General features: G+C 40.2%; 1 protein-coding gene across 2 annotated transcripts in view; it reads right to left on the bottom strand.

The window, feature by feature from the left end:
• PITPNM3 (PITPNM family member 3) overlaps positions 1–19,191 on the bottom strand; it is a 121,452-nt gene that overhangs the window by 86,679 nt on the left and 15,582 nt on the right. Inside the window, exon 2 of one of the 2 annotated variants that reach the window (XM_040578958.1) lies at positions 12,390–12,485. In XM_040578958.1, the coding sequence (XP_040434892.1) occupies positions 12,390–12,485 (96 nt within the window). Of the gene's footprint in view, positions 1–12,389; positions 12,508–19,191 lie in introns of those variants that run through there. The other variant, XM_040578968.1, reaches the window with a different exon arrangement.

The following is a 19,191-nucleotide window of genomic DNA, read 5'->3' as shown; positions in this document are numbered from 1 at the left end:
ATGCTAGGTCCAGAACTGTTACCGGCAAAAAATGAGGCCCATTTCAGCTGGGCCTAAGCAACTCCTGCTATGTCCTATTCTAGGCAAGTGCAGAGTGAGCACAGTTTGGGGAAGGAATACTGCATATGCCCTCAAATCACTTCTTTTGGGAAGGAATACTGCATAAGCCCTCAAATCACTTCTGCTTGACAGAAATGTAGAGAATATTCTCAAACATGAAGAAAAGGGGCTTGATGGGGTCATGGGATGCTTCTCAAAAGTGACTAAGATTTTTATCTTTCTTTTTTCAAAATCTTTCCAGTTTGGGGGTTCTTAATTTATGTAACTTTCTGCATTGTTGATTTTCACAGCCTGAGTATTCTGAAAAAAATTACCTTAAAAAAAAAACAACCTTCAAACTAGACACCTCAAATATTATAATACTTAAGCAGTCAATGTTGACTTTGTTTTTAATTTGATTGGGGGTTTTCACCCAAAAAGAATCTAGACTAATTTCAGTGAACTATGAGGTCCCTTTAAGCATGCATGAACTCCAGAAAGAGGGTATCTTTCCCCACATTTCTGAACTGTTGTGTGAATCTGGTGTAGTGATGTGAATAAGCTGTAAATAATATGGTCAAGTTTGTATTCATAAACCAATATTCATTTTAATGCATAAATAAGCTTGTAATTGTATAGCAACAATGGGGTTAAAATGTCTGAAAGATCATATAGACTGTTCTGGCAAGAAAGTTGCAGATCTCTGCAAGGGGAGCTGTCCTCCTTATCTGCAAAGCAAGTTGTCCTACCAAGGAGATAACGGGACAGCTGGATGTCCTTGAGTAAAATTACGAGGGGTATTGTAGAAAACCCTGGGAAAGATTTCTACAAGTTTGCCAACTCATCACTTTTGAGACCTAAGGTGAAAAGTACACCATGAGGAAGACCTACGGCCTTCCTCCCATAGACCACTGCCCACATTCTAAAGACCCCGGCCCACAATTTTTGGAAGAATCTGCGCAAGCGTGAAAGACTGATAAGCTAATTAGCATATTAAGCGAGGGTAGGCTGGTTCAGGTAATGAATATGTATAGGCGTTAATAGAATATTCATTGTTTCATTATATAAATATAAGTTAATCTGCCCCTCCGGGTGTGTACGATTGGTGGAAGGATCCCCCGTACGCCCGGCGCCGACAATAAAGAATATTTAGTCACTAAAATCTGGTTTTGGACCTGTGAATCAGTAGTAATAAATTACTTCTCATACAGTAGTATCATCATCTGCACTAAACATACCACATGTTATGAGAAGTAACGACACTATGGATAAACTCACAGCATTTTGCACTGATCAACAATAAGAGTATTTTAAATACATTTTGGAAGCATCAAAATACTGACGATACAGTTGATGAAACTGGTATTGTCATGATATGACAATGTTTGCCATGGAACAACCCATTCCAACATCAAACCTGTCATCTGACAAAAGACACTGCACTAGCTTTAAATTACACAGCTAAGCATCTGTAACCAAGAACAGACACTTTTTATCTGTTTTATGGAACAGCTAAAAAAGATTTATGAACAAGGGGGTTTAGAAGATTGTTGCATACGGTTTGCAGACAAATATCTGGAAACTTTAATCCCTATATTTGTCTCTTGCAAAAAGTCCTGTAAGCAGAGAAGGAAATGGAAGACAGAGTCAATAGATATATTACCAACACCAGAGACCAAGAGCTAATCTAATGCAACATATGCAGGCGTAGCTCTAGCAACATCAAGCACCTGAGTCTTCCAAATGGATGGTAAACCATGTATCGTCAGCAATTAATGTACCACGTGGAAAATAACACGCTTACAGGAGTCCCTTCCACTCATGTTTAAACTTGGAGCAGAGGGGAAATGATGCCCACTAAAACTGAGGCAGGAAAAGATAGGTATCTTGACATTAAGACGTTCACAAGCCATCATTGTAATACAGCCTTTCTTAAAATTCATGTACTTCTGTGAATGAGGGTTGGCATCCTCGCACCTTGGGAGGCTTTTTCCTAAACACAATAAAAGCACAAACAACTGATGAGTGTTTAGACCTCCCAAACTTCTGTTTTAGCTCATTGCCAGCATTTCCAAATAATATCCAAGTTGCTCAGCTGAGCATTTTAAAATTAAATAAATGAGACTAGTGGATCTATTTTCAGGAGAGGAAGGTGCAGCAAATTAAGAGCAGCTCTTAATTAGGAGAGCACTGTCATAGCCTCTTCACGAGTAAGAATTTTGAGAAAACACACAAAATATATACCATGTCTCTATTGCCTTCAGCTTTATATGATCATCATAACACTGAAGACAGTGCCATAAGGCTCATTTTAAGAAGGCAAAACTAATGACAAAAGTTTTTCTACAGACTAAATAAACTCAGCTGGAGAAAATGAGGTAGCTGTATTCCACACCACCTCCTCAGTCTTCAGCAAAGCTGTCAGCAGGTTTTTGATTGTAACATCTGCTACAGTTACACACTTAGGAACCAAGGGGGGGGGGGGGGGGGGGGGGGGGGGGGGGGGGGGGGCGGGGAGAAATGTCCTCACATTCTGGATCAGAAGCCTAATGCACAGGTGAAGAAATTATGAAGAAGGTATGTTTCTGATAGGTCAGATTCTCATCTGCTGGACTAGTTTAAATCCAGAATAACTGCTGAAGTCAGAGTTCATTTGAATTTAAAGTAGCTCAGAAAGTGGCTAAAGGATCCCCTGCGAACAGAAAGGCTACCACTTGCACCTTATGACAAACAAGATATTAACTGTTAACTTTGTTTCTTCTAAGGGAGCCCACAAAAAAGCCTAAAATCACCTTCCAGGTACTTTAGTAATAATAACCATCATCCACAGCTTCCTCTCAAATGCCACTCTAACTTCAAGCTACCTGCCAGCAAAGATTTCTCATAGTTTATAGCTGGAAAAATGAAAACTTAGAAATAACATGAACAGTTTTATATGACTCAGAAAATCAGTGCCCTAAAATAGACTGTATATACCCACAGTCTATTTTTTACCCACTACCACATACTCTGTCCTATGAAGAGTCCAATGCCACATGTGGGACCAGTCTAAGTCAGACAATCACACCTTTCTGTCACACAGCGTGATCCAGCATGATCAGTTTTGCCATGTTGATGCAAGAAAATATAGTGAAAAACCTAAAACTCTGCTGCAGGCAGGAGCTGCATAGATAACAGAAACATCAACCCGCAAGCAAGAGCCTCACTGTCTGCGAAAGAAGGTCTGGAGCTCGGCCCACTCAGCACTTCAAGAAGGGACATTTAGTACAGATGTAGATGAGCTCAACATGAACATAAATAAGGAGCCTTCTGACAAGGACCTGCTAACTGATAATAGAAAACAAACTACTGAAGTGATAAGACTCAAGGATACTAGGGTAAAATAATTACGGTAGTGGGAGATCAGGACCTCCTACTCAAATGGCCCCCTGAAGAGAGTGGATCCCTTGCTCGGGGAGTGTGTGTAGTGAATTTAAAATGAACTGTACCTTTAAATTGAAGCGAGAAAACAACTTGCCAATAATTAGTTAGTAGGTGTAGACTCTAGGCAGAACTAGCCAACTTCACTGTATAAATACGTATTGTGACTAACATTAAGAGTGCCAGTTAGGAGGTGCGATCCCCCTTGCACCCGGCATCGCAATAAACACACCTGCTTTATAACTCTCCTCAAGTTGTAGAGTTCGGTTCTGCACGTCAATGTCTTCTCCACATTACTCCTGAGGCAGATCTTCAAAGTCTTTCGACTCCTGGAAAGGACATCTTGCTAACTTTGGGAGGCAGTATGAGGAAAGCCTTAGCTGAATGAGAACTTGCCCCAGAGTTTAAATGCTGTAGGGAACATTTCTGTCAGTCTACAGGCATGGATAAAAGTCTCACAATAAATATATAGGTGGAAGCTTAGATACACTGGCTTTGTTTCGACTTCCAGACACATGGATTGCTTCCTGTGCCCTGCTCTGCCAGCTGCTCCAGCCAGTAGGCTCTGTGCTGAAATTAGAAGTGCAACTTGTCAACAGCACCTAACGGCCCAGAGAGCACAGGGAATAAGGACAACCATTTTTTAGCACAAAATCAAGATACCAAGAAAAAAAAAATAATCAAGGTAACAGCACCACAACAAGAAGAAAAAAAACTTTAATTTTTCTTCATACTAGTGCCTGGAGTCTAGGTTATAAAAAAGCAGCACTGGAACTGTTCATTTAGGAGCATGAATACAACCTAGCTTGTAGTACATGAACTCAATGAGAAGAGTTGCACAGCTACTGTTAAGTGCTTATTGCCTGTTTAGGAAGCAGTACACTGACCAAGGAAGGGGAGCGGCATGCAATTTGCCGAATGCAGTATTCCCTGCTTCTGCACCACCACGTGAAACCAAAACTAACTGAAATGCTTACCAACAATGCTCCAACACTCCCCACCACACACAAGACCCAAAACACACAACAGTTTGTTCTTAATCCATGTGCATCCTTCTACACTTCTACATTTACTCACAGACTTCAAGAAAAAATAGTAACTTCCACAATTAGCTGCTTTGAATATGCCACCAGACTTGAGACTACCTTTGGCCAATTTCCTGTTCTCATTTTGCTTTTAGATCTCCTGTTGCTAAAGACAAATTACGCTTCTCTCTGACTACATCTAGCTGCTGTTTACATCACCAGGGATCTAGAGTGGTAAATGTGCCATATTTTAGTGGCCTGACTAGCAAAGACAGTGTCACTGCAATGACAGTACATGCTGCTGAGATCTCTCCTCATTATCAACTTTTGCTTCATGCTGTCAAGTGTCAGCGACCTGGGACTATCAGCTAAAAGGGAGGTTAGAGGGGTTTATTAGTATTTATTCACATATTGGAAGATATACATTTGAATACACGACTCTTTCCTCAGCATTGCTCTTCTTCAGCCTGATTTTCTAGAAAAGCCATAGTCCCAGAACTGTGATCAAATTACAACAATTTCACATTATGGGCCCTATTCAAGAGCAGCACCGTATACAAAAGCCTATAAGCTCTTCCTTCTCAAGGAAGCACAAAACCTCCCGTTCCTATCAACAGCCTGTAAGCACTTCCAAGTCTTTTCATTGTCCACCTGACAGCAGCTGGCAGATGATCACCATTCTTGACAGCCTGTGGCTGCACACAGGCTTACAGCCCCTTAAGAAGCCCAAAGTAGTCTACATGCAACCCAGTGCAGCATTTACCCGAGTTGTAAATGCACACCAGGAAAAACTACTTACATACTACACAGCACACAACTCTCCTGCACAAAGACCAAAAAAAAGAAAACCAAAGCAACCCATATTGAACAGCCTTCTATTTTATGCTTCATTGTTGTGCTGTGCAGCAACCATCCACCTGCCCTTTGGTGTGAATTCAGCAATTTTCAATAACCGAAGCTCTCTTCCCACCTTCCAGCCAAGAGGCAAAGCAGCATTAACCGCAGGTTTTCAGACCATGAAGCATGTAGCATTGGGTAAAGCAGAGCCATTTACCTTAGCAGGACTCAATGCATATGGGGCAGCAATATCACAGTAGCAAAGTGTCAAGAAAAAAGATGAAAGAGCTTAAAAGAGCGGTAAATAAGTTGTTGTGTCCTGATGATTCCTTTCAGCTGTTGTTTCTGCCTGGAATTTTATACTGTCCACAATTATCTTACCATTAATACTTCCAGACATGTTATTTCATGAAGTCTAGCCCTAAGCAGCTCCATGAAAAGAAGACAGACTAGCATTTCCTCAGCAAAAACCCTGGAGATTGATTTTTCATCCTGCCTACTCCTCGCTGCCAGTATTTGTGATACCCTGTGTGATGTAGAACACATTTCCATTATCCCCTGAAGGTGTTTTCTACTGCACAGTAACATCTCCCACTTAGTGTCTCCTCCAGTCTAGAGCTTTGATCCAGGCAATACAGATTCTGCTTCAACATGTAAATGGCAGACAATGCATCAAAAAGAAAAGGAAAAAAAAATAAGGAAAAAAAGAATGTCTACCGATCTGAAAGCATTGATACCAAAACAACTTGTGTGATGACAGACTTGAGCAAAATGACCCAGCCATAAGCAAATTCCCTGGCAATGTGGGCAGTAAGACCTAACATCTGAGAATCTCAGCTCCTACACCTGGTATCTTAATCCAAAGGCAGCCATTTCTACTTCTTTTTTTATTCCCTTCATTTAGCAAAGTCACAGTTCAGCCAGCGAGACCAAATATCCTGACTCTCCAACAGAATGGAAACGAGCTCCTGCACTCGTGCTTTGAGGGCTGTAAAGATTCACATTTGCAAACTAGATGCAATCTGATGCTTGAGGAAATGGCAGCAAGACACAGCAGTGTAAAGTCAAAACGGGGTAAGCAGGAATCCCTATTTAGGGCTATACAACAGAAAGAACTTAAGAAAACTCATTAGACTGTACTGGGCTTCTCTGGCAGTCCTGTATCTTCTACGCACACATTTATTCCTGCATGTCATAGCTTTTAAAAATACAAGCAAAACTGAAATCAGTCTTTTACATGCAGATATATTTGTTGGGGAAGAGACTTGATGCTACCAGTGATGCAGCTTTTCCAGTTTCTACACGTTTTACACTCCAAAGAGATTAGAATTCCAGATGCTCTTGCACTTCCTTGTTTTAAATGGTTCTGAGTGAAAATGTCCATGTTACTCATTTCAAACACAAAAATCCAAGGTCTGAGCCTTCTGTCAATTGCACTAATTTGTTTCCCTTGGTTCTCAATTTCTACCAGCATAAAGTAGGAAGGAGGAGGGGGCAGTCTGTTTGACAACAGTATATAGGATTAGCTTTTGTCACGTTTTTTTCTTTCCTTTTCAATCAGTTAAATAGCAGACTGAACTGGTGTACATCCACTCATTTCCCGAGAGCTCTCCTGACACACAACTATCAGCCCTGCCTGCATCTCTTCCTACAATTCTTTAAGAAATTTCTCTGTGAATATGTGTCCTGGTTTCAGCTGGGATAGAGTTAATTTTCTTCTTAGTAGCTGGTGCAGTGCTATGTTTTGGACCTGGTGTGATAACAGTGTTGATAGCACACTGATGTTTTTAGGCCTTGCTGGGTAATGTTTATATTAAATCAAGAACTTTTCATTTTCTTGCGCCCTACCAGCAAGAGGGCTGGAGGGGCACAGGAAACTGGGAGGGGACACAGCCAGGACAGATGGCCTAAGCTAGCCAAAGAGGTATTCCATACCTTATTACGTCATGCTGAGTGTATAACTGGCGGAAGAAGGAGGAAAGGGGGGACATCCAGCATTATGGTGTTTGTCTTCCTGAGTAACTGTTACATGTGATGGAGCCCTGCTCTCCCGGGGATGGCCAAACACCTGCCTGCCCATGGGAAGTAGTGAATGAATTCCTTGCTTTGCTTTGCTTGCGTGTGTGGCTTTTGCTTTACCTACCGAATTATTCTTATCTCAACCCTCGAATTTTACATTCCTTTCCGATTCTCCTCCCCATCCCTCTGGGTGAGGGGGAGTGAGCAAGCGGCTGTGTGGTACCTGGTTCCCAGCTGGGGTTAAAACACAACAACATGTATTTGACAAATGAGAAGGTGCAACTCAAACACTCATTTAAGACATTGCATTTTGATTTCTCCAGTTTTCTTCTGGAAATCTGTACCAGAAATTATTTCTTCTCAAAATCAATCCATACAGGCTGCTTTTCATAAGCTGCTCACCTAGATAGCCTGCAGCACCTTTTTATAACCATGCCCTAACCCACATATCAGCCCCAGAATTCCAGGATACATTTTGCACAGAGAACCACACTGTTCTACTACTGCACAGAACTACTGTTACAGCTATGGCCTTGTTTCAGCATCACTGTGACTAGAATTCCTCTCTCCTTATTGCTCAGAAAAATTATAAACATTTCTTGAACACTGCAGAACATACTTTTTCCAAATAGCACTACAATCTGTCATGCTTCAAGGGTCAAATATTCAACAACAGTTCTCAGACGAGTTGCAGTAGCTACCCACAACCAGGTTAAATTAGCCAAAGTTTCATGACTCAGAATACAAATATTACAACATCTAAAATTATGCTCATAAGGAATCAGTGCAAGTGGTTACTTATTGACTGTGACTCTGAAGTGAAACCCTCTGAGTGAGGCTTACAGTAGTCGCACATGTGAATGTTTGCAAATTTGGGCCTAGCCTATCAAGTAACAGCATTCCACCTCAAACCTCTTTTGCTGTCCTCAGTCCTGTGGACTAGGCAGTAGGAGAGATGCAGCAAGTCAAACTAAAGCACAGTGGTCATTCTCTTATTTAACATTGTGCTTTCTCCCAACAGTGACAACTTTTCACAGCACCAAACAGATTCACTTCACCTGAGTGTCTGCAATGCAGGACAGCATCTTCAACACTGATTTTCACATGTGTCACAGGGTACTGCCGCTATTACATACACCTCAGCTATTCAGCAGAAGCATGTAATTCTGCTGTAGCTAAAGCCCCTTCCCAAAAGGGCAGACTTCCTCCTGACCAGCAAAGCCAAACCATGCTTGGAGCCCCAGTCAACAAGAAAGTATAAAGCTTTTCTGTACTGCTGAATTAATTTATTGTTTACTAGTTCTCTCAGTGCAAGACTTCCATAGACTGAGATAGATTTCAATGGCATGGATTTTCATGAGACAGGACACAAATACTTTGAGATTTTGGTTTTGCCTCAAAAGCACATGACAACGAGCTGCCATTTTTATGGTTAAAAAAAGCAAATGTGTATCTACACACATAGGCCACACACAGCCTTTCTCCCAAAAACTCAGTTACACATCCACATCAGCTTAGTACCCATGTCAATTTACAGCACTCATAATCTGATGTTAAATTCCCATAATGTGGCATCCATCTGGGGAAAGAAAAAAATAAAATGAAATCTAGGTGCAAGGATTATCCAAGTACCACCTGCAATGTCTGTGTGCCTACCCACCGGCAATAAACATTACATGAGACAAATCAGCTTACAACATTCACATTTCTTTCCTCTCTCTGTGCAGACAGCTGGAACATCCCTGTGCTAAAAGTCTTTTTCAGATCACATAGCCATTTGGTTCTGAACAAGTAGAAAATAATTAGCGTTCAGCAACGTATTTACTGAAACACACACTCATGTGCATGCATACACTCAGAGTTCAGAGCTCTTCACTCAGAGCTCCCAAATCCCTCTTCAAATAGAGATGGGTTGCTAAATCCCAGCTCGGAAGTACAGATCTGAGCTGATTTTGGGCTGGGCCTGAGCTGGCATTGTGACATCAGGCAACAAGAATTGGGCTTTGTGCCTCAGCCCACCTATATGTTTTTTAAAAAAAACCTCTCATTTATTTACCTTTCTGGGTCACTTATTCCTTTACCCTTCTGTGGATTGCTTCTTGATTCTCAGATACAGAACTCTGTACATCAGCCAAGCAGCTATTATCATAAGCCTAAGCTGTACAGGAACAGGAGAAAAAAACTGATATTTGATGTGCATCTCATGTCTCAGACTTTGAAAAGGCTCTGAACTGAATATATATCTTTATTAACACAGGCTAAAAATCAGGGAATTTTGTCTCCTGAAGTGTACTTATGAGTGGGTTTTAAAAAGAAAACAAAAAAAACCCACCGTCACCCCCCCCCAACATACACACACACCCCCAAAAAAAACCCCAAACAAAAATACTCCAACCAACCAATAAACCTGCTATAGGACATCCTTTCCAATTAAGTCAGAAAGAACATCAGCATCTCTTTTTCTGCACAACGGCTGTAGCATATTTGTACAGCCAGGAACTCATTTCTAGCTGTGCTTAATCAAGAGGATACAAGCATGTTTCTGAAAGAACATGAAATCCACAGTCAATTTCACAGATCTAGAGATAGTAGATTCTATTAAATCATTCATGAGACTTCCTGAATAAAACACATTAAATAGTTTCATCCTGTTATACTTGATCAACCAAACACAAATCATTTTACTTTCACAAAAATCACTCTTCCAACACCCATCTCCATTCAGAACTGTCTAATTTCAATGGACAGTTGTAATGTTCTAGGCAATGCCAGAATTTTGCACCAAGTGTTCAAACTCTGTTCTCCTTTGAAAACTTTTCTTCCCTTGTTTGACTGAGGCTGTTGCCTGGGGGAAAGGGGGGGCAGGGTAAGGGGGGGGGGGGGAGCGGGGCGCGGATATAAAAACAATCTCTCATGTAAGCAGCTTGTTTTTCAAGTTTAAAGTTGTCACAGATTTTATAGCTACAGTACGCAATTTACAAAAATGAAAATGGAAAATAAGTGGTTCACCATCAGAAAAAGTCACCATCATTGTCGGAGCAACTGCCACATAAACTGAAGCTGAGGTATCCTGGATCCAAACCTCTACTCTGAATAACACACAGTAATAATCTGATTAAGATTAATTATGCCTCAGAAAAAACAGCTTGTTTGGGAAAATAATACTGCAATTTCAGCATCACAGAAAGAAATCAGTGAGTTATCAGTGAAGCTGCTTCAGAGCTTCCAAATCATTCAGAACACAGAGCTGATACCCCCGACAAAAGCTGTTTCTTTTTCACTGCCTGCCTCCTACCCTCTACATATTTAAAAACAACTATAAAGCTCCTGCCATAACAACTCCATCATGCTGAATTTCAACTCAAGCTTATGCCAGCATGAAAACACAAGAGTTGGTCACCAACCGTTCCCGCAACAATTCCACCCACAAAGAAAATTAAAACACGCAGAAATATGAAGTTCACTGCAAGACAGCAGACATTTAATGCCAAATACTGCCTTAAAAGCACCAACTGCCGTGTGCAATACCACCACGCATCTCCTGACATCAAATTAACACACAGCAATAAGACCAAAGCCAATGCAGTCCTATAAAAGAAAATTAATTTGCTTAGAAACAGGCCTCATTCAAGAACAACAGAATGTTGGGAAGGAAGTGGATTTTATCTCTGAACCATAAACATCAACAGAGGGAGAAATGGAGTAACAATCTTAGCCATGCAAATGTTTTTGCACTTAGACATCAGCAGAATGTCTGCTGAGCATGCTGTTAATGAAGCAACTGAACTAAAAATAAAAAGCACATCAAAACCCAAGCCAAGGTTCCCACTTTGGATTGGGTTTACTTTAAACTAGAAAAGAAGTCTCAACAAATATTTGGGAGGGGAATCCCTCTCCTTTTCATAGAATCATAGAATTGTTTGGGTTGTAAGAGACATTTAAAGATCATCTAGTCCAACCCCTCCTCCATAGGCAGGGACATCTTTCACTAGATCAGGTCACTCAAAGCCATAGGGATTGCTCTGTACTTCATGAATCCTGTTTTGCTACAGAACCAGGTGACTTCCAACAAGTTTATTCCATCACTCTTCACTCCTGACTTCCAGGTAACATGAGGACATAAGGACAGCTCAGCTTGGCCTCAGTAGCCTACACTATGAAAGATGCTACAGTTGGATTTCACAGTAGCAGAATTAATCTACTTTTTAAACTTGTATTAATTATTCATTAGATATAATATTTTATATATGTTTATATAACTTTATAGCAAAATAAATAATAGTTATTAATTACTACTAATTAATCTAAAAGTAGTAGCAGAATTAATCCTCTCTTGCTGGTTATCCTCTTCAGAAAAGCAAATGAAACATGTCAGAAAAGCATGAGGTTTGGCTGCTGCAAACAAAACCAAAAACTGAGCCTGTGTGGGTGGAAGGTTGTGTGTTCATACAACCTAAAAACTTCACTCCTACTTCTGAACGAAACTTGACATGTTAAAGAGCATGCCAAGATTCAGGGTCTCATTAGATGTTGCAGGGAACATTGCATTTTGGATTCATCTGATTAAACCCACAAAAATTCTGATATTGCTGCTTCTGGAACAAGCAGAGGTCCCAGTCACTCCAAGGAAAGTTTTGCCAGAGCGGAAAACCTAGGCCATCGGTTTTAAAAGCTGGTCATCAGGAACACAGACACACTCATGGCCTTCATCAGGAACTGTAAAAAAAGACCACTCCAACTGTAACATCATATACTACCTGACCTGTAAACAAGTTGGGCCCATGAGACCCCATGAAGCTCTGTACTGCTGTAGTCATGCTGATGCCAGATCCAGCTCATGGCAGCTCGCTCACCTACCCCAGGACCTCACTCATCTCCTATAAACGTAGGCTCATTCACAAATCCTTGAGAGAAGACCATATGAGGCTTTTTGAGATCCCAATCTGATGAGGACAATGTTGTCCTCAAACAACACCCCCAAAGGAGCTTAGTTACTTGCTGCAAAATTGGGCAAAGAATGGGGAGGCATGGATAAAAACGTGTACTGACCTCGCGCATCGAAGAATTCATCATCAGAACTCTCCACTGAGTCTTTGAGGACATTCTGCATGTGCCACTGAGCTCCACCGAATCGGCGTGGGCCAGCTGGAAATACAGAGAGACTCATGTTAACCCAAGGGAATGCTGACCCCCACTCCGGGCTTAAAGAAAAAAAATACATTAATAAACAGTTTGTGTAGATAGCTCAAGGAGGATCATTCTGGTCAGTGCATGTACTTTAATCTCAAAAGACAGTCAGTCAGAGATCTCAAGACGGCACAAAAATTACACCTCTTGCTTCCACATAACAAAAGTGATTAAAACAAGTTCCTGTTAAAGATAAACCCACATTACTTTCAGCTAATGCAGTGACTTGAAAAGGTGAATTCTTGCATGTTGAATTCACCAAGCTGTTCAATTCCAACACTCAAACTAAATGCTGTTTCTAAGACACAAAGCAGCACTTCCCCAGGACATGGCAGTAGCTTTCATTTAAATTCAATTTCACTTCTAAAAGAACTGCAGTCCTGTTTGGCTTATGGATTTACAAACTACTGAATTCTCACTCACTGAGCTGTTTTCAGCTGACAGCTTTGTTTTGCTGGTGCCTGGGGCTTTCATTTGAAGCTTGCCATTTGAAGACAGGAAGGTAAAACCACCTTAGAATAGGTACAGTAACAGATACAGTCATGACAGCTTAGGTGGTCCCAAGGGATTACCATACTCTTAACTAGTAATTAATGAACCAGACTTGCCTAACTATTTAAATATTCTCCTTACATCTACAGCAACCCAACATTAGAAAGTAGTAAAGTACATTCCTTATATTAACAAGTCTCCTCCAAATCTGTGGGGAACCAGGGGTCAAATTCACCATAACAACATAGCGTCCATAACAACACTACAGCTATTGTAGAAAGGACCCTCATTACCACCTAGCCCTTTGTGTCCTTGCTTTTATTCATTTCTCCAAAAGATGACATCAGACCTGAAATCTAATATCCTGAGGCCCTGTCCACAAAAGCATTCTCCTTCTCCCAGCAGTAAAAAAGCAACTCAAGCAGGGGAGGCAACCTTTACACTACTCCGAGGGAAAAATGCCACAAGGTCACAGCCTTTTATTCTACTTTTACTCCATCTATAGCTGAATAAGCAGAATTATAAGTGAAAGGTGGTAGGAGGAAGCAGAGTTTAGCTGGCCAAGAAGATAGCAACAATAATTAGTTAATAGCATTTTAATAGCTTAAAAAACCCCAAACAACCAAAACAAAACCAAAACCATTCAAAATAATTGGCTATTAAGGAGTCAGTGTTCATTACAAGAGTACAGTGTGCATTGGGAATGTGTCCAGTGATATTTGGCAGCTATCAGTGAATGCATACAGATCATTACATTTAATGTTACAGATTTCTGGAACATTTTACTAACAATAGGAAACAGCAAACTGAATTATTCCTTACCAAACACCACCTTGCTGTCCCTCCATTCAAACGTATGTATGTATATATGTATATATGTGTGTGTGTGTGTATCTCTCCTAAAACTTATCCCTATAGTCATCAAAATAGTGGTAGAAAGAACACTAAGAGCTTCTAACAAAGAAAAGTCTGCATTTGGTCAATGCTTGGAAGAACAGGAATTCCAAAATTTCAAAGCACAAGAATGGGGAGCACCACAAAAAAGCCAGACTGACAGATGGGAAAGGGAGAATATGCACAATTCAGTCTTTGGATAAAAGCCCATACACTACAAAAGAACGGAAGGAGGGAGTAATCTGCCTCACCTTTGGAGATGGTAGATCTGAAAAACAAATCTAATACTATTAGTAGAAAAATTCTTAAGTAAACTACTCTTTGTCAGCCTTATGTAGAATATTAGATTTCAAAGTCCTTAAGATCTATGAGCAGCCAGAAGGAAGGCAGTAAACTAGAAAACTTATGAAGAAACTATAAATGAGAGGCAGGTCCACAGAACGTAAGAACGAGAGTGAGACAAAGAGAATGACAAGGCAGCAAAGGACTGCCTTGAACATCTCGAGAGTGTTAAAAATTTTCCTCTGCAAGAAAACAGCTCCTTGCTCAGCTACCCTGGTCAATCAAGTATCTGTAACTGCACCTGAACTTCTGTGCTATGGTCGTTTATTAAACCACAGGAATATCCAAAGTAAGACAGATGGACTTTACTGATAACACATAGTTAATGCCTTTTGGGGTCCTGTAGATGCAGCTCAGGTCTTCCTGACCAGATGTCTGTACTGATGATAGCTCTTCCAAGGCTAAAAACGGAGGAGTTGGTTATTTTGCTTGTGTACACATATGTATTGTGTGTGCGAATAGATATTCAGTGACTCCACAACAAGCCAGAGGGCTACCTTTGCAGAAACAAACAAACCAAAATGCCAGAACAAAAAAATACCCTCTTGTGACAGCAGGCAATTTGCAAAAGACATTTAGGGGCCTGACTTTTAGAAGTTACTTCCTCTACACTTTTTAAAGCCATATAAATGTATGCCACTAGTCAGATACCACAAATACAGGTATCCAAAGCCAGCAAACACTGAGAAAAAGAACAAACAAACGAAAAACCCCACAGAACAAGTATTTGGCATTTTTAATAATTATTTTCAGGATTTGTCTTACCATGATTTTAAAGATACTCTAATTTTTATCATGTCAGTCAGCTATATTTCCCATGGATTGGTGAAGTCCCATTCAGTGTGGTCTTGGGCTTCCATAATTGTCCAGCAAAAACCTTAAGACCAGAAGGACCCACTCATTTTTCCTTCCTTTTCTTCTTTGCATTTTGTGATACCTAGTCCCCTTGCAGAATCTACTTTCAAAGGACTACTAGAAGTTACAGGGTTAATCCAACACCCGCAGTATGTGGGCCAGTGCCTTCCATTTCAGGGTATACGCCTTCTCACCTCAGTTTTTAATTAGTTCCTCTGCTGAAGACAGCCAGTTCTGGGAAGAAACTGTCTCCTACCATTTGTTTTTACCTAACAGATTCCATGCAAGGACCTAATCTTGAACTCACATTTAACTTCAGTTTCAAGTCCAAATCTCTTTTGGATTGATAATGTTAGCATGCATAAGCTGCATAGGCTTAATAAGAACAAAATCATCACTCAGATACTTCTGAACCTGTTACAATCAGTGTATCTAAATGTCTTTGAGATACCACCTGAAGTGTTTTTCAGCAAAAGGAGGTAAAAACGAAACAAGCAGGTTTACAGAACCACAGCGTGACTGAGGTGGGAAGGGACTCATGCAGCTCATCTGGTCCAGCTGCCCCCGCTCAAGCAGATCATCCAGAGCTGGTTGCCCAGGACCGTGACCAGACAACTTTTTAATATCTCCAAGGAGGTAGACTCTCTGGGAAACCAGTGCTAGTACGCTCAGTCACCCTGACAGTAAAACAAAAAAGCTTTTCCTGATGTTGAGAGGGAAGCTTCTGTGTTTCAGTTTGCGTGCACTGCTTCTTGTCCTGTCACTGGGCACCACTGACCAGAAGCTGGCTCCATCTTCTTTATACCCTCCCTTCAGATATTTGTTTAGCTGGTGAGACCAATACAAGACCACTGACCAAACACCTCAAATACAACAGAAGAAATATTGATGAATACTGCTGTCACCTCACCTCTCCGTTTCCAATACTATCTTCCCAGTCCACTATACTCAAGGCCAATACACTTCTATCTTCTGCAGACTACCAATAATTAAGATATCATGGCTGATACCTATTACATTTCCTACCTGATGCAAAGCATATTCATCCCAGCAAAGCAGACAACATTCTTTCTCCTCAATCAACGATGCATAACTTCCCAATGCCAGTCCACCAACAGTAATTACAAGAATATAGTTGATTGCATTTAAATCCCCACAGGGTGCAGAAAAGTGTTTGCTACTAAAGTCATTTTTTCAGTCTCATTAGAGAAAGAATGCTAAACAAAAGTTTAAAAAATATGTTTCTAACTGAAGCAGTGGTACTAGTAAGTGCTCATTTCACGTTTTCACCTTTTTTTTTTCACCTCTGTTCTTATTTCTGTTTAAGAAAACCTCTAACAATATGCAATGTTTTTAAAGGCTGCAATTTTTTTAACTATCACACCAATATAGAAGAGTTATTTCAAGGTTTTACTTAACATAGTAATGCATATATTTAAATTGTTAAAAAACCCCAACACTGCAAAAGCATGGTTTGCAAGTTATCAGATTGATACACAGAAGATGAGTTTCTGTTGAAAGGCATTTAACAAGTATATACACAAGACGCTCCAAGTCACTTTCACAGGAATATACCTCATTTGCTGCAATTACAAGAAATTGTCCCATTGGTAAAGTCAAGTTAAGACCCCAGATTCATCTGTCCCAGCCTTAAGGCATGTAACTGTGGCACCCAACCCAGGATTTCAGTATTCCTTGACAGTACAGACAGCAGGGGAAAGTCATTACACTTCAGAAAAGTACCTCATCCTTCACATCTGGCCTCCTAAACCAGGTTGCCAATAGGCTTGGATTGGATTGACTGTACATGATCATTACTAGGAAGATAATGAGTCACAATATTCTTATCTTGCAGCATGTACAGCAACACACATCACCTCCTCCACAGCAGAGACTGTTTAACATGTTCTGTGTTTCCTACCACTTCATATATCAGTCTGCAACTGAAGTTCAGGGCTACTATAACAAATCAAAGAACAGAAACTCCACAGACTATGTAAAAAAACAATGCACACAGAAGAGCAACAAAACAGCAATCCTACTTCCATTACTTGTTATCATATTTAAAGCCACGCTGATTGGCTAGGCTTATGAAAACAGAACAAAACAAACCCCACACAGCACACCATCAGGCACTAGGATCACACTTGGTATGGTTTTGTTTTTTTTTTATGCCAAGCATCCACTTGAAAAACTCTCCCATTATGCATTCACCTGATACAGTAAGTATGATTCATTGAAGACTCATTCCTCATTATGATCATCATTCATTCGCTATGATTCATTGACACAGCGGAGCAACTGCTTAAAGACTTCGTAACAGCCACTACTTTTTCTCAACTTCCAGTTCCCTTAAAAATACAGACAAATTTGTATTCATTTTAAGAAAAGGAGAAAAAGAAGATTCGCACCCTGAGCCTTCTCCAGACCAAAATAAGGAACAATAAAGCCAAGGTAGACAATTGTGCACACAGGTGTTTGCAAGCATCCAGGTAAGAAGCCTTGTAAATGTCCTAGAGAGACCGTGCTTAACTGTGTGCCTCAGGCTTTAGCCTCCTTTCTCACTTCATGCAAAACTAAGGCTAGTATTTCCAGAAGAAGCACTAATACCTATACAATAGAACCACAGTGGAAAAGTGCAATTGTCAGACCTGGGTATTACTTTGTAACTTGCATAATCCATTTTAAAAGTCATTATATCCTGTAAGAGCACTTTCTTCCCTCCTCCTAAAGACAATGGAAATTAATGGGTTTCTAAGCATTACAGATGTTATAATCAAATTCTCATCCAGTTCTTCACTTTTGTGTTTTCACTGAAGATTACAGATCGATCTGCTGTGCGTTTAATCACATCAGAAACACTTTATCTTCACTGTGCCGAGACCCTTAGGATACAAAGTGATTTCCTAAGTCATGCAAAGATCATGAGACAGGTTCTTCTGTATGATAGTTTTGGGGTTTGTTTTCTTTTTACCAGTCAGGTTTAAACCGGGTTCTCTGAAATACGGATAACAGCTACCTGGATCAGGAGTACTGCACTACAACCACGTGCCCTTTCTATTGCACTTTCAGACCAGGCTGCACTGCATTAGAAGACAGAGACAAAAACAGAAATGAAGGAAAACTTGGAAACAAACTCAAAAGTGACAATCATTGTTTCAGGCAAATCTCAGCATGTGCGCATAGCAGACTATTATGACTTATTTTGTACATAAATGCATAACTAGTGAATGCTTAACCAGTAAATTCCTGAACTAGGAATTTCTAGTTTAGCTCTACCAGACTAATTCTAACTTTTCAAGCTGCCTAGGCTACGTAACGCCTCATTATCTATTTAAAAAAAAAAAAAAAAAAAAAAAGAAACCTTTCAACTGTAACAGATTACTCTTCTAATGAATCAAGTACTAAGTATCTTATGAGGCTGTATAAAGCAGTTAAAACACGAAAGTAAGGAAGGTACAACAGGGATACATTGGACATAGGGGACAGCATACCGAAACAGAACAATGATCTTTAGATCACAATTGCTGTCTTCACCCTTTATAATAATTAAGGTGAATATAAGCCACCAGCTTTACAACAGACTTTGACAACTGAAGTTGGAAAAACATGCAAGCAGTTTCTGTCCTTTCCTTCTAAGGGTCTTTATGAGAGAATCAGCATTTTCTTCAGTAATCTTACTGATAACGTTTTAAAACTAACACTCTGTTTTGGTTTTCAGTGACAAAAGTCTTCTGCCCTCAAGTCCATTTTCCATACAAAGTGCCTAAGAGTTATTCTATTAAACAACCAGTGTTTGGACTCCAGCCAAACAAAACTACTAATTTATCTAACAGTGCATAACAAGCACTGAACTGTATTTAAAAGCTCTTAAAATTTTAAAGAGCAGCAACATCAGTTTGAAAAAGATAATACTGTGCTGTTTGGGCTTTTCGTTTTACTTTTGACCTATGAAAATTAAAAATTGGGCTGATTCAGTTTTTCAGTTGCATAAGCATAAGCTGCTGTCTTGCAAATCAAGCTCTTACAGACACATACCTGAGCAGAAACTACTTTGCATGGTAGTTAAGCACTGAAATGC

This window comes from Falco naumanni, chromosome 1 (genome assembly GCF_017639655.2).
Source record: "Falco naumanni isolate bFalNau1 chromosome 1, bFalNau1.pat, whole genome shotgun sequence".
NCBI classification, from domain to species: Eukaryota; Metazoa; Chordata; class Aves; order Falconiformes; family Falconidae; genus Falco; species Falco naumanni.
This window is presented reverse-complemented; position numbering and strand designations above follow the sequence as displayed.